General features: G+C 36.5%; 1 protein-coding gene across 2 annotated transcripts; it reads left to right on the forward strand.

Annotated features, from left to right (window-relative positions):
* Positions 1-239: 239 nt before the first annotated feature.
* On the forward strand, positions 240-26,948 carry LOC6041256 (leucine-rich repeat and death domain-containing protein 1). 2 transcript variants are annotated; one of them, XR_005278395.1, is made up of 5 exons: positions 240-1,473; positions 23,836-24,853; positions 24,913-25,111; positions 25,180-25,978; positions 26,009-26,948. XR_005278395.1 is itself a non-coding variant. In XM_038262261.1 (4 exons), exons 1-4 carry the CDS (start codon positions 1,169-1,171, stop codon positions 25,848-25,850), a joined length of 2,193 nt encoding a protein of 730 aa, XP_038118189.1. In that variant the 5' UTR covers positions 240-1,168; the 3' UTR covers positions 25,851-26,948. The 2 variants fall into 2 exon arrangements, 1 of the variants encoding a protein (XP_038118189.1); XM_038262261.1 differs by having other exon boundaries at positions 25,180-26,948.

The raw sequence follows: 26,948 nt of genomic DNA on the forward strand, positions 1-26,948 counted from the left end.
TCTGAGACAGCGTTGAGATAACTGTGACTATGGACGATATCGAAAATGATCCCCCTACAACCGATGCCACTGCCCACTGCGAGGACATGTGTGTGCCCCCTCAGCATCGTCCACTGACCAATCCACATATTCACAGGGCCGTCCAGCAGCTACGGCGACCCGCTCTACAGCGCACAGCATCTTCGACGCGCGCGACGCCGCGACGCGAGATGAGACGGTTTTAAAAAGGAACATATTCAAATGTTCTGCTCTCAGTAGATTTTCGACCGCGCTGCGATGCAGACATCGGCCTCTGGAAGCTAAAAAGCAACAAGGGAGATACTTTGACTCGGAGTGTGACCGTTGACGCCGGAACGTTCGCGGGGTTCAGTCAGAGTCAACCCAGTGTGTGATAGGGAAGCCAGTTGTGTGGTGATAATAGAAGGGACCTCCTCCTTCAACAAGTGTGACTGGGTTCAACAGAAGAAGAGGAAGAAGAAGAAACAGAAGAAGTGTTTGTGATTTTCTTTTTTGATAATTGCTGCTGGCTAATGCTCAGTGCAGCTGATAGTGTGACGAAGGAGCGTTAGGAAGAGAAGCACTGTGAACACACAGAGCCACCGTTGTGGCGATAGTTGATAAGGATTGGTGTAACGAGTCTCGGCGACACTTCTTAGTGGGGGAAAATTTAACGGAAAATCTCGACATTTGGGAAGGATCACTAGCCCCGTGTTCTCCTGAGGGTACTAGAGGTACTTATCAGTAGCAGAAGCAGCAGGTTCTCTCTCTCTCTGTTCCTGATAGACCTGATGACCATGTGTATGTGTCCATAACACGCCGTCCTGTGAGTGTTTATTTTGGCGCCAGCTGACCGCCACTGATAGACGAATTCGAGCATCGCCGAGGGATTGACCTTAGCCTACTAACCATCGGCGAGGACAAGGATTCCGAATCGTGCGCTCGCGGTTAACCCCACCCCCCTGAGCCATGGGACCATCCCTCCGTGCTTTGAAGCGGTTGTTTCGTTGAGATTAGACTGCCGAGGAAGTGACACTACAAGAAAGGAAAAAGAAGCAAGAATTCGTGTTAAACAGAGTGAATAAAACCCAGCAAATCAACTTATCAACTCAAAGTCCGATTGTGTGTTGGGAGTGTTTTGTGTTACGTAGGCCATTGCGGGTAGGAAGAAATGGCCACCCTACTGTACACGATCATCGGCATGACGGCCAGTGCGTCGCTCAACTGTGCCGTCCGGCGGGAGATCTCGCCGTGTACCTGTTCGCCGCACGGCTTCTTCGCCAACACGATCGAAGTCAAGTGCGAACAGATGGAGTCCTTCCACCAGGTGGTGGACGCACTGCAGGACCGCTTCACCCCGGACTACAACATTTGGCTGACGATTTCGCACTCGCAGCTGCTGGACCTGGCCTCGCAATCCTTCTACGAGATGAACATGAACATTAAGACGCTCAAGATGAACTATGATAATTTGAGGTGAGCCTAACTGGGAATCGGTACAAGTTTGATTAAATTATCTTTAAAAAAGTATAAAAGTTTACTACATATTCTCAATTATGAAAAATTACAAAATCAGATAATCGAGCTGAGATAAAAAATGATTGTACCACCGACCAACAAAATTTCTTCGCAGGCCCGAGAAGACTTTAGGTTCTCCAAAACTCCCCTCCCCCCACCTTTCAAAAACGTTCTAAAAATCAAGGGGACAATTTTTACCAAAAACATCAAAATTTCAATGTAATTTAGAGTGCAATCAGCTGAAAACAATTTTAAGTGCATTCCCCTGTGTGTATAAGCATTTTTTAATTTAATTCAAAAATATTTTGAGTTTTTGTGTATTTTCCTTGTACAGTGAAGAGTTTAATTTTGCCGTAAAAACAAATATTTTCTTTAACACTTAGAAAATTCGAAAGCTATTCATTCCAAACCGACTGTAGGGGAAAGTGGGTCACACGGAGAAAAAAGAGTTTCCAAAATCGTGAACAAGCGTTCATGAAAATGGGAACCACGAACAAAGTTCTCATTTTCATGAACGCTTGTTCACGATTTTCGGAACTCTTTTTTCTCCGTGCAAGACGACCTTTTGAAGCAAGAGAAACAATCGCTCGTACTATCGTAAACGTCACGGGACACTAGATTGAATGGTGTTTGTTAGAGCGTCCAATTTCCCGGGGTTACAAATTTCCCGGGAAACGGGAAATTTTCAGCAAATTTTCCGGGAAATCCCGGGAATTCCCGGGAAATTTTAAATTTATTGAAAATTGTTATGGTCTTGGTTTTAATAAATATTAAGCAACAAAATTGTATACGAAATCAACATTAATGGTTTAAATAAGTGTGATGATCAATTAACAGCTTGACTGCATGTAAAAAATCGTTCAAATACATGAAAATGTATTTTGGTATTTTTTTGATGAGAAATTTTAAACATGCCTCTGTGACCAGTTTATTGAAATTACAAAAAAAACAAGCAGAAATTATGTTTTTCATGACAAATACTGGTTCCAGCTCTTGAACAAATGGTAAAGCTTTTAAGTGTTGGTTTTACTCCAAACAACCCAATGTTTTCAAATATTTGAGCAAGCTTTGAATATATTCTTGCATTTTTTTAAGAACAAACAATAGAAGGTAATTTATCAATATTTTTTTTGTATTATCATTTTTTTTTTTGTTTGATTGCCATGAGTCCACTGCGACCATTTATTTGATCTATTGTCGACCTGCTGATCTATTTTTAGATCTGCAGAGGCTGCCAATTTGCTGTTCTTGGGCATTTGGGGAACAAAGCACACGCGCTATTGTTGAGCAAGTGTGTTGATCTGTCCACACGCCGTAACATTTTTCCTTTCCTCTGTGCTGTTGTACTTTCCATATGTGTCGCTAGAACTGAAGTGCACTTTTTATTACGCTACTTAGGATGTGTTCCCAGTGAAATCCCAAAAGCCCGGGACTCTTGCTAAGCAGTTTTTTTTTTTGTCCCTCCAAGCACATTTTGCGGTTGGGCCCAGCGCACTCCGCAGATGCAAATATACAGAGCACAGCCGGTCCTCGAAACATGTGAAAAGTACGAGGAAAGGTGGTGCCAAGCCATGTGGGTTTCAAACCACGACCTTCCGTTTATCAAACGAAACCTGTAACCAATAGACCACAGGAGCTTTTTTTGTATTATCATGTTGCATAATTTAAATTACACGATAAACTAACATCAATCCACAAAAAGTCTTCTATTTTTCACATTTAACCCTCTAACACCTGTAGTTGCATCAGTGCTTCATAATTCTTTTACTTCAAATTGTAATTTCTTTAGAACTAGGTATTCAACCAATTGAATTAATTCTTTTTGCACAAATTCGATTTTCATCTCATTTGATCATGGTAAACAAAAACGTATAAAAATCTCAATTTTAATTTGGAGGTAAGGAGTTAATATTGTTTTGATTAAATTACATCAATCTGTTGAAAGCTTACCAAATTGTAATAATTTAATACTCATTAAACAAGATCTATTCCCAGTTGCCTTAAAGGCATAATTTCTGATAATCTGATAAGTTATATATAATCCAAACAATACATTCAATTGAACAAAATCATTTATTATTTTTTCAGAGCATTTTAAAAAAAAAAGTTCAGAACATTCCGCTTGAATTTCGGGAATTCCCGGGAAATTTACAAATTTCCCGGGAAACGGGAAATATTTTTTTTCGGGAAATCCCGGGAATTCCCGGGAAATTTTTTCCCGGGACGGGAAATTGGACGCTCTAGTGTTTGTTCAATTCCTTTATTTTTTTTATATTTGGAAGGTACAAAGGTTCGTTTTCAGGCTCATTTTATCAAAATGCAATTTTTCCTAGAACAGTTTACACTTAATATAAAGTAGGGGAACTATACCCTTTCTCAGCCTATTTCTATTATCGGCCTATCAGCACTTTGATCATGAATTACAGCTTTCATAAAGTGTTTTTGACTGTTCCAAAGTAATGAATAGCTCAAATAAAAGTGAGCAAGCAACTCTCCATTGTTGAAACATCTAAAAATGTTGATTTAATATTGGGAAACGGAAAAGTGATGAGAATTGGTCGAAGGGCTTAGAGTGATTAGAATGGGCATATTTCCCCTATGTTAAATCATTTCGTTATTTTTGTTAAGAGCTTTTAAAAAAAACTTGTCCATGTGGAGCAAGTGTAACATATGGATTTTAAATTTGTACATTATGAAATAATATAATAATATTATGAAAATTGATGTTTTTTTTCCAAAAAACTATCAAATTAGTAAAATGTTTCTATTTCATTTAAAAATTAAAGAAACGTTTCAAATACATTTTAATTTGATGTGTCTAAGTTGAATTGTTAGCAAATTGACATGCTATTTTATGCATTTTTCCTCTTGCCTCAACAGGTTGTTCGTCTTGCCCCACGAGTTGAGTAAAACGTACTGAAAAATCAATAATTTGAAAATCAAATTTGTATGGTCCAAAACATGATTTTTAAGTAGCTTATTCTTTGAAAGTAAGACAATTATCATAAAATCCGACAGATTTTTTATGTTTTCAATGTGTTTTAACGAGCATTTCCTTAGCTTGTTACACTTGCCCAACTTACGCCTATTTGAGGTTATCAAAATTAATAGCATAATTTGTTGGTTCTTTTTGTCAGCGAAACAGTTATTGAATCATGTATTTTAGTGAATAAGAGTTCATTTATTTTTTTTATGTAAAACAAGCTTAACCCGACAAACTTTGTCTTGTCTTTTTTTTCGTTTCTTGACGTTTTGAGTTTGTTTGCTTATTTAGCCTCCTGCGATCAAAATTTGATTTTACGTAACTTTTTCCTTGCAATCTGCATATTTTTCGAAATCGGTCCCAGAGTGGCCAAAATTGTCACTTTTTGGCGTAAAAAACATCCTTGCACATCACATCGATCTGACGCTGCGTATTGAACTGATTCGCGTTCGTTTTTCATATATATAGAAGATAAAAAACGCGCCACAAGCCAACATGCACAGTTATACAAATAATTAAATAAGTACATAAGGAAACAGAAAAATATCTTCCCCAACAGCCAACATTTTTTTTTTGTTTTTTCTTGTCAAAATGTGTTGAATCAATAAAGTTGAGACGAATTAAAAAATTGGCTTTTTTCAACTGATTCGGTTAATCAACTGATTTCAATTCAAAATCTATACTTTGAGAAAACAACAAAGTCCAAGCAGAGTTTGCTATTGACAGAGCAGCGAGTCAGACGTGCGTCCCTCACACATCAAAACAAGTGCTAAAAAGTTCATAAAATGCCTCATGGCAAGAAAAAGAGGCGGTCCTCGCCAGCAGGGTCGGCAGATTTGAAGAAGCTAAAGAATGCCGAAGCGCTACCTGCAAAGCCAGGCAGTTTTAGAAAGGACGCTCAAAATTTGTCTGGAAACCAGTTCGCTAACCTCCCTGTGGACGTGAGCGAGAAGGAAGAATTTGAACGACGGGAAAAGTTGCCACCCATTTTTGTGAAAACATCGTCATCGGACTCGGTGCGAAAGTGGCTGACCGGGTTTATCAAATCTGGTGCTTTACGAGCTTCCATTCGCTTATGTGCTGATGGACTCAAAATTCTGCTACCTACCAGAAAGGATTACAACTACGTTCGGGAGTTCCTGAACAACACAAAGATTGAATACTACAGCCATGACGATCCAGGTAAACGCCCTATGAAACAGGTCCTCCGAGGCCTGTTCGACATGGATGTGAGTGTGCTGAAAGAAGAGCTCAAATCTCTTAAGTTGATGGTGGCGACCATTCGACCAAGAATCGGAGCTGCCCAGAACGAGCTGAGTTTGTGAAAAATCGACAGCAAGCGACGACGAGGGACCAATCAAATCGTCGCAAAACAACACCAGCATTCACGGACGTGGATTTTCCTGCTTTGGTGTCACCAGGAGCGGGATCTGTTCGAGTGGTTCCAAATCTGCAGCCATTGACGTTGAATCTGCGGCAAAAAGTTGCAGAGAACACAACACCTCCTGGCTTCAGTCAGTAACCGAGGGAAAACCAACCAGCATCAACGGATGTAGAGCAGTTCTCTACGGAATCGGTCTTTTTTCTTTAATTTTAATTTTTGTATTTTTTAATCCGGCTGGAACTTTTTTGGTGCCTTCGGTATGCCCAAAGAAGCCATTTTGCATCATGAGTTTGTCCATATAATTTTCTATACAAATTTGGCAGCTGTCCATACAAAAATGATATGTGAAATTTCTAAAATCTGTATCTTTTGAAGGAATTTTTTGATCGATTTGGTGTCTTCGGCAAAGTTGTGGACTACACTGAAAAAAATGATACACGGTAAAAAAATGGTGATTTTTAATTTAACTTTTCGTCACTAAAACTTGATTTCCAAAAAACACTATTTAGATTTTTTGTTATTTTTTGATATGTTTTAGAGGACATAAAATGCCAACTTTTCAGAAATTTCCAGAATGGGCAAAAAATCATTGACCGAGTTATGATTTTTTGAATCAATACAGATTTAAAAAAAAAATCGAAATATTGGTCGCAAAAATTTTTCAACTTCATTTTTCGATGTAAAATCGAATTTGCAATCAAAAAGTACTTTAGTGAAATTTTGATAAAGTGCACCGTTTTCAAGTTAAATCCATAGTTAGGTAACTTTTTTGAAAATAGTCGCAGTTTTTCATTTTTTTAAATTAGTGCCCATGTTTGCCCACCTTTGAAAAAAATATTTTTGAAAAGCTGAGAAAATTCTCTATATTTTTCATTTTCGGACTTTGTTGATACGACCTTGAGACCAATGGCCGTGATATTGAATGTTTGGCCCGTTTGAAATGTTAGTCTTGATTTTAATTTTTTGAAAATATTTTTTTTCGAAAAGATCGGAAAATTTCACGAATGTTTCATGTTTTAACATTGTAAATCGGACCTATAGTTGCTGATATAACGACATTATAATTTGGTGGGTTGTTTTGGGTGAGACTTAGAAAACATCCATTTTCCTGTTTTTTAACCTTTGCATGGCAATATCTCAGCAACTAAGGGTCGTATCAACAAAGTTCAATAAAGCAAAATATAGAGAATTTTCTCAGCTTTTCAAAAATATATTTTTACCTTTGAGGGCAAACATGGGCACTAATTTTAAAAAATGAAAAACTGCGACTATTTTCAAAAAAGTTACCTAAAAATGGTTATAACTTGAAAACGGTGCACTTTATCGAAATTTCACTAAAGTACTTTTTGATTGCAAATTCGATTTTACATCGAAAAATGAAGTTGAAAAATTTTTGCGACCAATATTTCGATTTTTTTTTAAATCTGTATTGATTCAAAAAATCATAACTCGGTCAAAGATTTTTTGCCCATTCTGGAAATTTCTGAAAAGTTGGCATTTTATGTCCTCTAAAACATATCAAAAAATAAAAAAAATAAAAATAGTGTTTTTTTGCAAATGAAGTTTTAGTGACAAAAAGTTAAATTAAAAATCACACATTTTTTTTACCTTGTATCATTTTTATTTTCAGTGTAGTCCATATCCATACCTACAACTTTGCCGAAGACACCAAATCGATCAAAAAATTCCTTCAAAAGATACATATTTTTTTGAATTTTTGCATATCATTTTTGTATGGACAGCTGCCAAATTTGCACGGAAAATTATATGGACAAACTAATGATGCAAAATGGATTCTTTGGGCATACCGAAGGCATCAAAAAAGTTTTAGTCGGATTAAAAAATACAAAAAAAAATCGAATGACCGAAATCTCAGAGAATTGCTCAGTAGTGACCTGTTTTCACCACAAGAACTTCTGAACATTTTCATCGAGATGACAACAACCGTGGGTGCAAAACTTTGAATAATTCAAAGAATTTCTATTTTAGTTTTAAGTTAGGATTAGTTGCTTAAGTGTTTTTTTTTACCCAAATATATTCGATTAAATACAAAAATGTAAAACAATTTGAAATAAATGAATGAATGTGAACAGTAATAATAACACGAAAAATACAACAGAGATGAAAAGCATTTAGCCATATGTATGTAAATGAAATGTAATTATCATAAGAATGTTCAATAAAGATACATTTAATTTAAAAAATTTCAAACGAGGTTTAAGCTATTTATAATAACTCTTTAATGTATATTTGGAATAAATAAAAAAACAGTAATGACGATAAATAGGAACACCTGACAACAACAACAAATTTGCTGTGTTATAAAAAAAGAAAAATGATAGATTTATTAGCTCCAATCATCCACAACACTCATATCAGTACTGAAATGCCGACGGCGGCATAAAAGTTTTTGCAAATATATAAAAAAAAAAACACAAACAAACCTCGTAGTACCCTCAAAGTAAAACAAACGACTTGTGCGCGTACTACAAATTGATTAACGTTTTTCGCTGCTTCCGTCGGGGCATCGGTATTTCCAGCACACACGTAAGCTCACACAAACACATTGGTCCGTTCGGGCACAACCGCCAGGATTGGTGGCGCCCCCAGAGCTTGGCCGCGGTCACTTGTAGCGCCACCGCCGAGCGCCATAATATTTTATAAATAAACGTCAAAATTTAATTAATTGCCAATTCGACGCTTATCAGCCACCGGGCAGCCATGCATGAAGCAGCACACACCGCACCGAGCGCCGCCACCACTTCAAACAAAATAAAAAATAAAAAAACGACAGATTTTCATCCCCTCGTGGCCGCGCCACCACCTGCCCTGTAACTGATCCTTTCGGACGTTGTGGGTTGGGGTCGGTTGTAAAAAGTGCTCGCTTCGTTGTCTTGAAATGATGAAAGTCCCCTAGTAACCGCCTTACCGCGCTCTACTATAAAGTAGGATGATCGACTTTTGACTTCCTTTTTATGGCAAAATTTTAAAATCTTTTTTTTGGGAAAATTTTCGATTAGCCAAGTACAAAGTTTTCTTCCCACGGCGTTGGTCGTGGGGGTATACAAAATAAAAAAAGCTTTACAAATTACCGCTACCAAAATTATTTGCAAATTTTCAATAAATTCATAAAAATATTTTTGTCGTAAAAATGTAGGAGAACCATACCCTTTCTCAGCCTATTTCTATTATCGGCCTATCAACACTTTGATAATGAATTACAGCTTTCATAAAGTATTTTTGGCTCTTCCAAAGTAATAAATAGCTCAAATAAAAGTGAGCAAGCAACTCTCTATTGTTGATACATCTGAAAATGTTGATTTAATATCGGAAAACAGCAAAAGTGATGAGAATTGGTCAAACGGCTTAGAGTGATTAAAATGGGTATATTTCCCCTACGTCTTTATCTGATCTGTGACTTCATAAATCAAAATTAATAAAAAGCTTTCCAAAAGATTGGGATCACGGTTTATTTTTTTCTATTTGTCGTTAAAATTAATTTTTTTTTATATCTAAGAGTAAATCAATATAAATTTTATACTTTTCCAAGAAATTTAGAAATTTTTCTTAAAACAGAAATTAAAATTTCCATAAATTTTATAATCTTGTACTAATTTATCTTCCTTTGTATATTTTCAAACCTTATAAAAAGAATGGTAATACAAATTTATCCTTCTTCCAAATTTTCAATAACAAAAACATGATTGCAAAACAATTATAACCCGTAATATAAAAATTATCACTCTAATGCAGGGGTGCCCATCCTTTCGGCCCTGCGGGCCAGATCTGATTTTTCTGAAGTTGAAGTTGAAGTTGAAAAGTAAACAAATTAATAAACTTGTGTTGCAGTAATATTCATATATCTTGATTTAAAGAAAAAATATAAACATTTTCAAAAAAAATTATAATTTCATCTTTTTCTATTTTGAATGGTCTTCTACAATTGTATAGTAATTATTTCAACCGATTGCACTTAAATACCCTGATAACATCAACTTTTCAATTTCATTAATCTTTGCCATTTTTAGTGTAATTTCCTAAACACAACAATATTTTTTTAAGAGGCATGATGAAATTTATTGAAACCAAATTTGGTTTAAAATCTTCTCTACAAAAAACATTATAAATTCAAATTCCTGTAAACTGTTGAAATTTGAGGCAAAAATATAATTATGCTCTCTGATTTCTTGACTTATATTGAGGAATTAAACAAAATGCAGCAATCTTTATTTTCAGTGTTATCAATTAAGCTTTAAAAAAATCAAACAAAACTTCATTACAATAAAAGTTGTTTTGAAAAATATACCTAATATTTTGCTTACTCATTTATTAAAACATCAATCTTATTCAAGTTCCTCGAAAAAGAAAAACTTAATTTAAAGTAAACGCGGTAAAAATTGTACCGTAAAACGGGGTGACTTTGATAAATTTGCGATTTTTCCGCAACATGAAAAGTACAATTAAAATACGTACGGAATGGTTTAGAATCATACTGACCGTGGTAGATGAGTGTTCAAAGCACCTACCTCAAGAAGAACTTTTTATAAAATTTGTGTCATGATTTTGAGTCGGAAAAGGGAATGCATTTTCGGATTATTTGGACAATTTTCCACTAGGAGAAGGTTAAATAATAAATAATATTTGTTTTTGGCATACAATAAAAAAATCTCCAAAATATATATATATACAGCAATTCCATTTGAAAAGAGCCTAAACCAAAAAAAAAGTTCTCCGATCGGGCTCAAAATTTTTCTGGGGGTTCCTTGGCCAAAATAATTAGACCCGTATTTTTTTGTTTGGCCATTAGGGTGGCCTACATCGTGCTAGGGTGGTTCAAAAATGGCAATTTTCGTCATTTTCGCAAAAACCACTTTTTCTAAAATCATATCTCCGCGCCATTTCATCCGATTTTAGCTGTCTTAGACGCAAAGAAAGGTGATGAGTTTGGCTATTTGGGAAAAATAGTAAAAGTTCCAAAATCTAGCTTAACTATTGAAAAGTCGTATGAAAACTTAAAATGGCGTTTTGACCGTGTCTGGACCAAAGAGCCTATGTCTGAAAATATTTTATCGGATTCCTCGGAAAATTTCACATAACATATCAAAAATTGGCGATGTCGAACCGTACGTTTCGAGATATGATTTTTGAAAAAAACTGCGTTTTCGACGCGCCACGCGCAAAAACGGAAAATGACGAAATCGGCAAAAATCAACTTTTCCACTAAAACTGCGATAACTTTAAAATTTCAGCGATGACCTATAGATGTTATGGTACCAAAAGTTGCGTCTCTCAATTACGAAAATTTTGGTACCCAGACATGTATAGGTCATCGCTGAAATTTTAAAGTTATCGCAGTTTTAGTGAAAAAGTTGATTTTTGCCGATTTCGTCATTTTCCCGTTTTTGCGCGTGGCGCGTCGAAAACGCAGTTTTTATTTTCAAAAATCGTATCTCCAAAACGTACGGTTCGACATCGCCAATTTTGATATGTTATGTGAAATTTTCCGAGGAATCCGATAAAAATATTTTCAGACATAGGCTCTTTGGTCCAGACACGGTCAAAACGCCATTTTAAGTTTTCATACGACTTTTCAATAGTTAAGCTAGATTTTGGAACTTTACTATTTTTCCCAAATAGCCAAACTCATCACCTTTCTTTGCGTCTAAGACAGCTAAAATCGGATGAAATGGCGCGAGATATGATTTTAGAAAAAGTGGTTTTTGCGAAAATGACGAAAATTGCCATTTTTGAACCACCCTAGCACGATGTAGGCCACCTAATGGCCAAACAAAAAAATACGGGTCTAATTATTTTGGCCAAGGAACCCCCAGAAAAATTTTGAGCCCGATCGGAGAACTTTTTTTTTGGTTTAGGCTCTTTTCAAATGGAATTGCTGTATATATAGGCAATTTCAGTTATAAGAATTTCATGTAAAATGTGAAAACTTGTGATTCGTGCTTCGAATTCAGTATAAAATGCAATATAAATCAATAATTTTCTATACAAAACTAGTTTTAACAAATTCCAGGCAAAAATACGATTTAACAATTTTACCTAAAATTAATATGTAGTTTATTAAATCGCTTATAAACTTAATTAACTAAATATAAACATTGATTTTTTTTTCCGTAAAACTATATCAGCTAATTTAGTGAAAATGTTTGAACATTTTAAATATGATTTTAACAAGAAAAACTATGACTGTCAAAGTCACCCCGGAATTTAAATTAAGAATTTTTAACATAACTATTTTTCTAAACACTATTGAAAAAACTGTTTTTTTTAAATAGTGCATGGACATTGTGTGGCCCCCAGTACATGTTTTTTTTTAAATTATAATCTTGAGGTAGAACCCTACCAGTGGGAAAATATTCCAAAAACAAAATGAAATCCTATCAAAGCCACCCCGGTTTACGGTAAGTAATTTTTATTTAGTATCTTTGTGTAAATTTTTAGGAAACAATCAATTTTTTTTTTTTTTTTTTCAAATATATAATATTTTGACGAAATTGATTATTCAATGAAATGAGATGAAATTTTTAATGGTTCTGAAAATATTAATATACAGCAATTCTATTTGAAAAGAGCAGTAACCGGAAAAAAGTTCTCCTCTCGGTCTCAATTTCTGGGAGTTCCTTGGCTGAAATAATTAAACCTGTCTTTTTTTTTGTTTGACCAAAAGGGTGACCTACACCGTGCTAGGGTGGTCCTAAATGTAAATATTCTTATTTTTTTACCAAATTTATCAAAAAATCATAACTCCGCGCCATTTCAACCGATTTTTGCTGTTTTGGGACGCAAATGAATGATGGTTAAGTGGCCTTTCAATAGTTTGTAGACCGAAAAATCTAGACAAACATTTGAAAAGGTCGAATGAAATTTCAAAAATTCTATTTTGAGGATGGCTGAACCAAAGAACGTCTGAAATTATGTTATTGGTTTTTGAAAAAAATGACGAAAATTGCCACTTTTAGGACCACCCTAGCACGGCGTAGGTTACCCTATTGGTAGAAAAAATACGGGTCTAATTATTTCGGCCAAGGAACCCCCAGAAAATCTTGAGCCGATTGGAGAATGATTCTAATTATTATGGAACAGAAACATTTAATAAAAAAATTAAGAAAGCAAAATCTTAAGAGCGAGTCCACGAGCAAAGCATACCCATCTCGCATCGACCTCACCAATCTGCCTGAAATTTTCAGAGGTTGTTTGTACATATATAACTAGCATCTGGCCAAAATATGAGCACTCTAGGTCAACGGGAAGTGGGGCAAATCGGGACACAAAGTTTGAAGGTTCAAAACGTAAAAAATCTTAAAAAGGCTATAACTTAGGCAAAATTCAATTTAATTTCAAAATTCAAAATGCATCTTAAAGGGCTTTAAAAATGCAACAAAATGCAGGGTAGAGCATCCAAATTGGTTAATTCTAAAGGGAGTTATTGGCATTTTAGTGAAAAAATAGCATAATTTTCAAACTCAAATAAAAAAGTGTTCCATCCAGATATCAACTCGGTTCGACCTGCAGCTTGTAGGGCGCATCTGGGACTACCATCTGAGACTGAGACCGCTTTGGGTAAGGCAGTTTAACATATCAAATAGACACTTTTACTTTTAGTGAATTTTTTGGTAGTAAATTTTTGCTCGGAGGACCCCTCAGATCCCATTTTCTGGTGATAATTTTATCATAATCGTGTTCCTGAGACAATTTCACATTAGAAACATGCATAAAAAGGTTTGTTTTCATCTATTTTAACCCTTAACATAATTAAAGTTAAAAAAAAACTTTGATTCACATTCATTGAAAATCAAGTTCGTTTCCAAGGATACTAGATGACACAAGAAAAAAAGAAGCTTCTTAATTTTTTTTTATCTTTCATTTTTTAAAGGGTTAAAATGGATGATAATATACATTTTAATGTATGTTTCTATTGTGAAATTGTCTCAGGAACACGAATATGATAAAATTATCACCATAAAATGGAATCTAAGGGGTCCCCCGAGCAAAAATTTACAACCAAAAAATTTACTAAAAGTAAAAGTGTCTATTTAATATGGTAAACTGCCTTACCCAAAGCGTTCTCAGTCTCAGATGGTAGTTCCAGATGTTCCCTACAAGCTGCAGGTCGAACCGAGTTGATATCTGGATGGAACACTTTTTTATTTGAGTTTGAAAATTATGCTATTTTTTCACTAAAATGCCAATAACTCCCTTTAGAATTAACCAATTTGGATGCTCTACTCTGCATTTTGTTGCATTTTTAAAGCCCTTTAAGATGCATTTTGAATTTTGAAATTAAATTGAATTTTGCCTAAGTTATAGCCTTTTTAAGATTTTTTACGTTTTTGAACCTTCAAACTTTGTGTCCCGATTTGCCCCACTTCTAGTTGACCTAGAGTGCTCATATTTTGGCCAGATGCTAGTTTTAAATGTACAAACAACCTCTGAAAATTTCAGGCAGATTGATGAGGTCCAAACGACGTCCCATACAAAGGGGTATGCCCTGTTCGTGGACTCGCTCAATAAATTATTAAAATTTTATGCTAAAAGCATAGAAATGAAATAAGCTTTCCTAATTTAATTTTTGAAATATAATGAGAAAATGTTATCTTATTTTTTTAATCATCACTAGGGTGACAATAAAAAATCAATATCAGAAATATCCCCTGATTCAATTCCATAGACAAAAATAAGCAACTGTAAAAATTTTGAACGAAATCGGTTTAGGGTTAAGAATCGCTTTTTAGTGTTGAAGTTGGTTAAAAAAAAATCCATTCATACAACAACTTCTTTTTAAAATCGTTAACTCGTCAGGGTTAACTCGGAACGTTTTGCGGTCTTCGACAAAGTGGTTTGTCATAAAATTTTACAAAGGAATCTCACAGTTGACAATGATCCGATACATTTAACGCCACCTTTTGGCAGAATTTCGAAATATTTGCTTTACCCCAGGCTTTTCCCCAATTTTTTTTATTAGTTTTCGCATACAAACTTCAACGATAAAAAGCGATCCTTAACCCTTAACCGATTTGGCTAAAAATTGGCACAGTCGCGGGCCGGAGGTTGAGAAAATACATAAAAATTGAGGAATTTTATTCTATGTGAAAATGTATAAAAAAAATAGCTTTGTTTTGTAAAAAAGTATGTTTTAAAACATTCAAATATGAGGAATGATTATGTCCCACAACAAGGCTCCCACTCCTGCCATAACGGTTGATTTATTTTTTTTTTTTCCGTTCGCTCCTGACGATCGATGGGCGGTAAAAAAACCGTCGGAAATAAACAAACCGTAAAAGGAATGTTTATTCAGCTGAAAATCCGGCGATAAAGGATGGTACGTACACGTTTGTGTGAGCGAGCGTAGATTATGAAAATAATAAACAACACCGTGTACCGACCATTACAACACGTATTGGGATCAACCGAAGTTGAAAGTGAGCCTCTTCTTTCCACGTAACACATTGCGCATGAATCACACGAATGTAAATTTTCAATGGAAAGGGGGTTTTCCAGAATAATAATTTGAACGAATTACGGAAAATCCTAACGCTGCTTCGTTTCGTTTCCCATCAGACGCGTTCAACCTTCGACAGTCCGCATGGCGACCATGCGTCTCCACTAAACGTACTTCTCTCTTGGATGCACGTTTTAAAACCCCAACACTTCCCAGTTGAACTTTTCCACTCCGGATGCTGCGCATTTCTTTGCCTTTCTCTCTCTCTCTCTCTGCCCTCTTCCAGCTGGATAGTCTCTGTTGATATGACGCCGTAATTACAATTTCTGATTATTGCCATTCCATGTTTTATCGCGTGCACTTTCTCGCAGCATCTTTGTCACGCAAAAGGGCTCGCGCACCATGCATTCTTCTTCTAATGCTTTCTGCTGCGGTTTAGTGCTTGTTGCGGTAGGGTAAAGGGTTCTGATTTGGGATAAATTCCTTTAGCACTTAATTTATTTAACTTAATTTGATTTAATTTTAATAATATTCCAACATTTTCTCTTTACAATTTTTTTCAAAAATTTCAGCGTTTGCCCTACGGGTAGTAGTATATCAGTGCAGCGAAATAAATGGGTTTAGGGCACGAGCCACAATTTGTATGTGTGGCTAATTTGTTGCCGGGTGTGGGTGGATTTCAATTTGATCCTTCCTGATGATTTAACACGTTTAGCTGATGTAGTTGTTGTACCAGTCGCTTTTGAGGACGGGGACAGGCTAATTTCGTTTGTAGAGCCGCTTCTCGAGTGCATCCAAAGCGCAGAAGAAATCAACGTCAACGTAATTGTCATAGCTACCAGTCACCAACAGTTGGATTCAATTGGATGTAATTGTGATGGGAAATGGTTTCACGTCATCTAGACATTGGAATTTCGAGTAAATTTGTTTCCAAGCCATACCAAACATGTTCAAATACCATGCACCTCCATCAGACGGTTTCTTTTCCAATCAATTTTAATCAATCCAGAGGCAAGACACGTCTCTCAAACTACTTTCTCCTAAATCTAATAAAATGTGTCCCATTTGCTATAAATATCGACCAGTTTGGAGGCCAACCCTCCTCCCGCCAAGCAACTGCACCGCGGCTGTCAATGAGGAGGTTGCACTCATTAATCACGTGAAAAGCAATAACAACATATTGCACATTTGTACTGATTCACACCAGCGAAGAGGAGTTCGCCGGAGATTCTCTCCGGGGCGGTGAATTGTCGTCACGATCGAGACGAGACGCCGTTCGGGTGTAAACATTGGAGCCCAGTGACGAAGCCGCCGCCGACGACGATTATCAGCCCGTTATCAGTCATTCATGTTTGCTCTGGGATTCTGCTCCTCTCTGCTGCTCTCTGGTCAGCTCTGGACTCGTATCAGTCAGGGAGGTACGGCCGTTTTAGCGCAATAACCCATTACGACTGTTATTTCTTACTTGTTCAGTGTCAAGTTGGTACCAGCCATTGAGAGAGAGAAAGAGAAAAAAAATCCCATCAGTTGCAATAACCGTAATCATAACTTTGTTTACAATTTTATGAATGAAACCTGCTTCTGCAGTTGTACCGGTTTTGCATGAAGCCTGTTTGTAGCAAGAATCTAAATATTAAACTAACATTATGTCCACATTTTTTACATATTATAAAAATCGTGACATAATTAAAAAAAAAAAAAACAATTATAAAAATGACAAGAAAACATATTTCTATTGTATTGATAAGAAATTACACCGTTTAGGAACGATTAAACAAAAATCAGAAAAATCATATAATAATTTCTAGTGCGTCCATCCTGGAATTCCCGGGATTTTTCCAAAACCCGGGTATTCCAGAAAATGAAAAAATAAAATAATGTTGGTCTAGAAATTCAAATTTGGTTGTTGAAATGTGAATAAACTTAGTAATCGATAAGAATTTTTACAACATTACAATTCAACATATTTTCTATTAAATTGATTTTTTTGATTGATTTCGATTAAAACAGGAACAGAACAACAAAATCAGTACTCTGATTTCCAATTGCATTGTTCTAGGTTCTATTGTACAGTCATCCCACATATTCGAAACACCCACAAATTCGGAACACTTTTGTGATAATTTGTCAATAACATGCAAAATGCATTTTTTCTGGCGATCCTAATATTTTTAGGACATTTATTTGGACATTCTCGTGCTATTCCTTAGTTAAAGTAGTACTTTTGAAACAAACACTGAATTTCAAGTCTATTTTGTTCAGAGCAGCAAAACACTGCCTCCAAATTGCCTGTTCCATAATTGTGGAATGTTATTGTGCCTCCCACAATTGTGGAACACCTGAATTTAACTGATGTTTTCACAAAAAAAGATATCAGACCATTCAAAAAACATAACTAAGCTTGAGTTTCGTTGGTTTCAGTGTGTGAAGTCATTATATTATAAAAAAATATGTACTCCTAGAGTAAATCACATGTTTTTTACATCCATAAGAAAAAAGTGTTCCGAATTTGTAGAATTCAAGGTTTTTTTTCTTTGAAAATTTTATATAAAACTTAAAAATTACAGTCGGTCCATATATCAATCGAAAGATCCCAAGAAAAGCTTTCACATGAAGGTAAAGGCTAATCATTATGTTCAATTATCGATTTGCTATGATTTTTTTAACATTGGCCGATCTGTAAGCTGTTCCGAATATGAGGGATGACTGTACCTATTCAGACTGTAGTCCCGATTTTCCCTAGTTGGCGGTAGTGACATAAATATACAGCAATTCCATTTTAAAAGAGCCTAAACCGAAAAAAGCTTTTTGTGGGGATTCCTTGGCCAAAATAATTAGACCCGTATTTTTTTTGTTTGGCCATTAAGGTGACCTACATCGTGCTAGGGTGGTTCGAAAAATGGCAACTTTCGTATTTTTTTTCTCAAAAACCACTTTTTTTTCAAAAAATCATATCTCCGCGTCATTTCATCCAATTTTAGCTGTCTTAGACGCAAAAGAAAGGTGATTAGTTTGGCTATTTGATGAAAATAGCAAGAAGTGTCAAAAATCTAGCTCAACCTTTGAAAAAGTCGTATGAAAACTTAAAATGGCGTTTTGACCGTGTCTGGACCAAAGAGCCAATGTCTGAAATTATTTTTATCGGATTCCTCGGAAAATTTCACGATAATTATCAAAAAATTGGCGATGTCGAACCGTACGTTTCCGGGATATGATTTAAAAAAAATAAACTGAGTTTTTCAACGCGCCACGCGCAAAAAACAAGAAAATGCCGAAATCGGCAACAAAATCTGCTTTTTCCCTAAAACTGCAATAACTTCCAAATTTAAGCGATGACCAATACGTGTTTGGGTAAAATCAAATTCAAATTCAAACCAAAATATGTTGAAAAGAGCTAGGGTGTGCACCATCCGCCTAGATAGCGCCACTTCCAAAATCATGATGGCCTACAGTAGCAGAACGTTGGACCATCTAATCACTGCATAAAGCATTCCGTACGAACGACATCAGACCAATGTCTGACTGTCCTTCATCAGAGGGCTGTAATTTTACGCGCCAAAGAAGGTAAACAAAACGAAATCGGACATAACATGTGTAAAGGGACTATTTTAAGTTGTCGCTTGAAAAATATTTTTTGAATGAATTTTCTCTTATGTTTTAATTGATGTTAATGCATTTTTGCATTATTTTTAGTCAACTGGAATTATACAGAAGTGAATTTTATATTTAAACGAGATTAACATTTATTTTCTTTCGAAGTTATTGAGCCTTTTTAATTGTTAAGTCAAGTATTCTCAGCCGCGACGGTGGCGCCGCCAAGCGTATCCTGCACACTCTAATTTCTTTGATGCAAGATTGTATGCAACGCATTTTTTTAGTTTACACGGTTTACACACAAGTTAGAACCAAGATGTACATCTGTTCTCTGTGGTAAAATTGTCGTAATCGAAAGATGCAACTTTTGGTACCAAAACGGTTGACGGAAAATCGGTTGAAATGGAGCGGAGTAATGATTTTTTGAAAAAAGTGGTTTTTGCTAAATATGACGAAAATGACCATTTTCGTGACCACCCTAGTACGGTGTAGGTTACCCTTATGGTCAAACAAAAAAATGCGGGTCTAATTATTTTAGCCAAGAAACCCCCAGAAAAATTGTGAGCTTTTTTCGGTTTAGGCTCATTTTAAATGGAATTGCTGTATAATTTGTAAAATATGCTGACTGGACTGGTAATTTGTAAAATATGTGGACTGGTAATTAAAATTACAAGCCAAAATTTCAACATTTCATTGAAAAACTGTTGGAAACAGCAAGACTTGATGTAAAAAATTATGTGACAAAAACTTTTAATAAACATCAGGGGCGCCGACTCTGGGGGGGCACGGTACTTTTTGCCCCCCTTAAAATTGGGCAGGGGGGGCAGCCCATACATTGTGCCCCCCCCCAGAAACTTTGGAAGAAAAATATTCTTATTTTTAATATTACAAAAAAAAATCACAGAAATAATTGAAAATAATATTTAAAACTGAATTGGGATTGGAAAGAATTCTTGTAAGCGAATCTGTAAAATAGTTCAAAAACATTTGTTGTTTTCTAAATCGACAACGTTTCATCTATACTACTGCGCTCTCTTATGCTAACTAGGTAGGAAAACCAGAAAGTTTAGTATACAAGAGCAAACTTACGCAAACTCTTGCCAAAACAATCATCAAGGTTGCAGACGCAACATTCTACGATTTGTCATTGTAGATCAGGATTTAGCGAAAATGAACTGAAACACTTTTCAAAATGGTCATTTTATGACAGCTTTACATTTAAAAAAATGCTGATAAATTTGATATTTTTTTTGAGTAATTTTAGGTAATTTTTTTCTTGATTTCATTTAAAAAAATTGCAAATTTTTGGTCATATCAAATTGTCATAATGCTTTTTTTGATTTTATTAAAAACCGTTTGTGTATCTTTTTGGTTATTCTTGAATTGTTAAATTCTTAAATTCTTAAACTCTTAAATTCTTAAATTCTTAAATTCTTAAATTCTTAAATTCTTAAATTTTTAAATTTTTAAATTCTTAAATTCTTAAATTCTTAAATTCTTAAATTCTTAAATTCTTAAATTCTTAAATTCTTAAATTCTTAAATTCTTAAATTCTTAAATTCTTAAATTCTTAAATTCTTAAATTCTTAAATTCTTAAATTCTTAAATTCTTAAATTCTTAAATTCTTAAATTCTTAAATTCTTAAATTCTTAAATTCTTAAATTCTTAAATTCTTAAATTTTTAAATTCTTAAATTCTTAAATTCTTAAATTCTTAAATTCTTAAATTCTTAAATTCTTAAATTCTTAAATTCTTAAATTCTTAAATTCTTAAATTCTAAAATTCTTAAATTCTTAAATTCTTAATTTCCTAAATTCTTAAATTCTTAAATTCTTAAATTCTTAAAATCTTAAAATCTTAAAATCTTAAAATCTTAAAATCTTAAAATCTTAAAATCTTAAATCCTTAAATTCTTAAATTCTTAAATTCTCAAATTATTAAATTTTTAACAAATAAATTGAAGTTAATTTTTCGATTTTTTTAAACATTGATTTTTTTTTGTAATTTCCAAATTTCTGATTTTTTTAAATTTCTGAATTTCTACTTTTGATTTCTAATTTTTTTTAAGCCATTAGTTTTTTTTAACCCTACAGTTTTTTAAATTTTGGAATTTTTTTTTCTGTTATTTATTTTCTCAATTGCAGATTTGAAAAAATGTTGTTTTTTTAATGTGTATTTTCCAATTTCTAAAGTTCTAAATTTTTACTTTTTACTTTTGTTTTTATTTTTAGAATATTTGTGTTGTTGAATTTTAAATACCTGATCATTTTTATTATTGACTGTTACTTCTGGAAAATAAGTGAGAATATGCCAATTAGAAGGAATTCGCCTTCCAAACATATAATCTCAATCACGTTTTAATAAATTATCTTTTTTCAAAAAAAATGGATTCCGGATGAAAAAAACTTGTATCACATCGTAATATTCAAATTGGTAAAATTCGTGATATACAATAAACTTAAACATCAAATCGCCACTCTCACCTAACGATTTCGGAAAACAACCGTGCCCCCAACATTTTGGACTAGTCGGCGCCTCTGATAAACATTGTACCAAACTTATCCGAAGGTTTGTACTGGACTTCGGATAACCAAATCAATTTTTATTTTTCACATCAAAATCGAATTATGCGAGCCATTTTATTCTAAATTGAATGATTGATTTTATCACCGCCATCTTGGATTCAAACATTTACTTTACTTCAGAGTAGTTCAGGGGACATATTTGCCTCAACAGACAAAATTAAGACAATGTAAAACACATTTATCCGGGACCGTGGTTTAGGGGTAAGCGTGGTTGCCTCTCACCCAGTCGGCTTGGGTTCGATCCCAGACGGTCCCGGTGGCATTTTTCGAGACGAGATTTTTCTGACCACGCCTTCCGTCGGATGGGGAAGTAAATGTTGGCCCCGGTCTAACCTAAAGGGTTAGGTCGATAGCTTAGTCCAGGTGTAAGGGACTCCCTGGGTTCTGCCTTGGTGGAGTCGCTGGTAAGCAGTTGGACTAACAATCCAAAGGTCGTCAGTTCGTATCCCAGGGTGGATGGAAGCTAAGGTGTAAAAAGGGGTTTGCAACTGCCTCGACAATCAAGCCTTCGGAGTCCTAGTTTCGAGTAGGAATCTCGCAATCGAGAACGCCAAGGCAATGCTGTGGAGAGAATAATTTGATTGAAAACACAATTTTCCAAAGCGTTCGGATTTAATCATGAGTTAAAAAAAAAAGGTTCTTTTGAATTGAAGACTTTTGGATAATCGAAGAGCGCAAAGTAGCAGTTGGCACCTTTCATGAAATCTGTGTCAACAAAAAGTTAAACTCTAGAAAAATGCATCAGAATTCCTTCCCGTCAATCACCCAGAACACTTATGCTCCACTGTTGCTGCAGAAGACGTCTTCTTTTAATCGCATTCCAGATTGGTAAAACGGCGGAAAAGCAATTCCAGCCAGCAGCAAAAAAAACGGCAGCACAAGAATTCAAATTGAATTAAAGAAAATGTTCCGAGAATCGGGGCGCCACCGCGGGAATCCACCCAACCAAACCTCATCGTACAGCAAAAAAGAAAAAAAAAAAAAAAGAACGAAACTCTTTGAGAGCAATCTAAAGAGTCCGAGATTGCACTCGCAACGGCACACGCGGGATAATTAATTTGTAAAACTATGTAATTAAATTAAGTCCAAGTCATGCGCGGAGAAATGGCCGCGCGGCGGAGTGAAATGGACAAATTTCGCAGTCTGTGGGGTTGGGAGTGGGGAACCCGTGGAACCGGGGAGAACGCTGAAAGGAATTTATTATTATTTTATTGGTACGAAGATTAATGGGTCAGCCATCAAGATGGAAAGCAGAATAAGTCATATACTTAGCCGCACATCTCTGATTTTTGCTGGCCAGGCCAGCAGACACAGTCGCAGAATCCAAGACCAGTAGCACTTGGATGCGTTCGGGTTCGGTCCGATGCTAATGATGATGAAGATAAACGATGTTGTCGGAGGGGGTCGAGTCAGTCAAAGAAAAAAAAAATGAAAAACAACGAAATCATGCACCAAGCAGGCAAACCACATATTTTATAATGATGGGAGGGGGGAAACAAGCTAAGCGCCACCATTTAGTACAAAGTGGACTGATTTAAAGTCGCGTGGCGCTTCATAAACGATCGCTTGATTTGGTTATGGCAAGAGAGAAGAAATAGATTGATCATATGTCGACTGACGTCAGCTTTTGAACATTGGTCAACATAATTATTAATTACACGAATTCCGCTGGAAACGTGCTGATTTGAGTACAGTCCTGACTCAATCCTGACCCGAAAGCTTCGACTTACTTTCGGCAAATTTTCAATGCATAAGAAGGTATACAATAGACTGACTGCCCCAAAAATTGCAAGCGTTTCTTATTGGGAGTTTCGATTGGTCTTTCCTCTCCTTAAAAATTTGGGAGAAAAATCAACTGCCTTGAATACATTTGTTACAAAATTCGTGTACAACCATTATGATATTCGTTACAAACCAAACTTCTTGCTAAACAGTCAACACCAAGTCACATTTTTCCATCACGTGGACAGCCCATTTGTACGTTGACCGCGAGCGAAAGCACCGATCCGCTCAATCACGAACCGACCCAATCATGGCGCGGCATCCAACGAGCCAGCAGAAGCAGCAGCACCCACCACTATCGTGTATTTTGTTCCCACCCCATCAACTCTTCAACGGAAAGTCAATGTCTGGCCCAGCTCGAAGTCAGCGCTGCTACTGCTGCTGCTCATTCGTTATTCGGAATAAATGTTTTCCAATTGACCCCCGCGGGTCACCTCTTGACTTTACCGGCCTGATCTCGATTGATCGTTTGTCGCCTGCAACTAATTGAATTATCTGTAGAAACTAAAGTGTTGTTCTTTGTTCTCTCCGTTTCAGTCAACTACCGGTGGACACGTTCCAGAATTTACCAAGGTTAGAGTACTTTAGTGCGTCGGAGAACCGGCTAGAGGAGATTCCGGCGGACATGTTCCAGCACATGCCGAACGTTGGGACGCTGGATTTTGCTAAAGGGAATCTACGGTTTATCAACGGGAACACGTTCAAGTCATTGCAAAACCTGCGGCACTTGATTGTGGCATCGAATCTACTGCAGCGGATCGATGCCGATACGATGCCTCGAACGTTAATCTCGCTGCACTACGGCCACAACAATCTGACCACGCTGAACGGAACTCTGCGACACCTAGACGAGTTGAAGTTACTGTTTGCCAACGACAACCATCTGACCTCGCTGGACGACGAACTTCCGCTGGCCTCCCCAAACTTGATGACCATCTTCGCCCAAAATAACCAGATCGATCATCTGCCCATGGAGATCAAGTATCTGAAAAATTTGGACTCGCTGTTTCTCCACGGCAACCGGTTGAAGTCTTTCGATGGACTGTTGGCACGATCGTCTCAGCTCACCAAACTGGTCGCGTTTGACAACGAGATTAACCATCTGCGCAGGGACGAATTCATCGAAGCTGAGCGGTTGGAGGACCTGCAACTGGCCGAGAACAAACTGACCAACCTGAACGGTTCTCTGCAAAACATGAAGGGACTAATCATTGCCAACTTTAGCTACAATCTGCTGAACGAATTTTCGTTGCAAGAAGTGACCGGTCTGCGGAAGCTACGAATTCTGGACCTGTCGCACAATAAGATCGAAAAGCTAACCGGTCGAATGGAGAACCTCGTGGATTCCGGTTCGATCATCTACGAGTTGCGACTGCAGCATAACTTGCTCAAATCACTAGACGGAACGCTGATGGGACTGAACAACTTGAAAATCTTAAACGTTGCCCACAACATGCTCGAAACGATCACGCCTGACGATCTTATCGGGATGGAGAACCTGGAACATTTGGATCTATCGTTCAACAAGCTGAACACGCTAGAGGAGTTGTCCAAGGTAATTTTTAATTTCAATATCTCTTGTTAAGCATCCGTTTAAACAAATCACCTTTCCAGACATTCCTGCCATCGCTTCAGTCGGTGAACGCGTCCTACAACCTGCTCACCACGATGGACAAGGACTTCCACGGTCTACCGGTGCTGTGCACGGCCGATCTTTCCAACAACATGATTCGAGTGCTTTCGGTTGATCTTGTTTCGCAAACCCGGTGCAGCAACCATGGAGTTCCGAACAAGTTGGAGATTTTCCTCCAAGGTATGTTGATACTTAAGTGAAAAAAAAAATCGAACACTATTTGACCTTGTTTTCCTTTTACCCCACAGAGAATCCCGTTCTATGTGACGAATCCCTGCCGGAACTGGTCTCCCAAATGGAGTCTTTCCACACACGACTGATCGGAATTGCGCACTGCATCGTGCCCCAGCAGATTCCCATCGATTCACCCATCTTTATGCAGCCGCCGATTCCGCTGTTGAAGCCGCTGCTGCAACCGCAAATTCCGATGGTCCCAGCACCGGTAATGATTCAGCAACCCTCGATCGTACAGATCTTAGTACCGGCCCCGATGATGGTTCAACCACCGGCATTTGCCGATGCCGCTGCAGGAATGCTTCAACCAATTCCCTCCGTCCAAGGCATCCAGGATTTGCAGCAACCACCCGTTGCTTCACCACCGCAAATTGCTCATATTCCACAGCAACAGCCGTACGATGAGCTCAAGTACGACGCCCAACCGGAACCGGCGGCCGAGTCTGAAACCTTGGCACCACCCCCGGAGGAGAATGACATCGCAAAGATCATCACACCGACCACCACAACCATGAAAACGATCCTCGAGTTCAAGAACATTATCCACGACACGTACTCGGCGATACCACCGGAAGTACTCCCCATGCCACTGGACAAAGCCCAGGGACTTGCTACCGAACCCGAAGAACCACCGGAAACGCAACAAGATCAAAGCGTGGACGACAATGACGAAGTAGAACATTGAACAGACAGATAGGGCGGATCACACAAGAGTCTCCCCTATGTGATAAGATACACTTTTTTCGAGTTTGATTGCAGAATGCAAACACGTTAAGAAGGAAAATTCCACGCTTTAGACTATTCTGAGAGTAGGTTAAAGCACAATCTTCCACACCGGAAGAGGTGAAGAGCATTGTTTAAAATAAAACGACTGTCCGGTCAGTCCCCGATTCTAACACCACCCAGTAGACACAAACTATTGATACTAAGAAAAGGACACCGTTATAGTGATACATGCATCTGTCTGATAACCCCACCACTGAAAATCAACCAAACTCTCTTCATCTGTTTGAAGCTAGTTGTTTTACTTGTTATCTCTCTAAAATATAAGTGGTTCGAGAATCAATGTTAGACAGACCTGCGTCTCGAAATTTCGAACAATTATGGTCCAAGATTTGACCATGGACACACGTGATTAGCGTACATACAAAACAAATGCACAAAACACTGTTTTTTATATATAATAATATTAGGAAACATTCTTGTTAACAGAAGAATTTAATAGACTAGACTTATCATGCATATATGTGCCATCTTAACTGTTAAGTACCACTTGTCAAACTTGTCCTCTATCACACCTTCACCCAAAAGTAATCCAACATTCTTCCACGTTATTTCCTTAACTTTGTATTTATTCATAACAGTCACATAATGGATATTTTTGTAGATTGATAATGACCAGAAGCACTTTCAATGTACTCTAAAACAAACTTTTACAACAGAAAAATGAAATTCACACCCACGTAGCACATAAAGTATTTTACAGCACACGATACAGAGGAAACAACCGAAACAGCAGTGAAACAGTGTGTTAGAATGACAAAAAAAAACTGCAACAACAACAAAATTAATAGTCATTATAAAGCTGAGCCTAAATCACGGCGTATGTCGGAGTGTTACAATGTAAAAAGTACTTCAAATTTGTTCGATAAGCACTACCTTTGCTATGCATGCTTGCGGTCGATGGTCAGCAAACTCTAAATAATAAATGCACGAATATTGTACAATGTAATTGAAAATACTATTCGCAAATAAACTAATACACAAACCACACACAAAAAAA

This window comes from Culex quinquefasciatus, chromosome 3, assembly GCF_015732765.1.
Source record: "Culex quinquefasciatus strain JHB chromosome 3, VPISU_Cqui_1.0_pri_paternal, whole genome shotgun sequence".
In the NCBI taxonomy this organism is placed as follows: domain Eukaryota; kingdom Metazoa; phylum Arthropoda; class Insecta; order Diptera; family Culicidae; genus Culex; species Culex quinquefasciatus.

What these genes read in the sequence shown, in the direction of transcription:
- LOC6041256 (XM_038262261.1), top strand. Translation starts at nt 1,169, where the DNA reads ATGGCCACCCTACTGTACACGATCATCGGCATGACGGCCAGTGCGTCG. An exon ending in CGCTAGAGGAGTTGTCCAAG is followed by an intron (nt 24,854 to 24,912) that starts GTAATTTTTAAT and finishes TCACCTTTCCAG; the next exon opens with ACATTCCTGCCATCGCTTCA. An exon ending in GTTGGAGATTTTCCTCCAAG is followed by an intron (nt 25,112 to 25,179) that starts GTATGTTGATAC and finishes TTTACCCCACAG; the next exon opens with AGAATCCCGTTCTATGTGAC.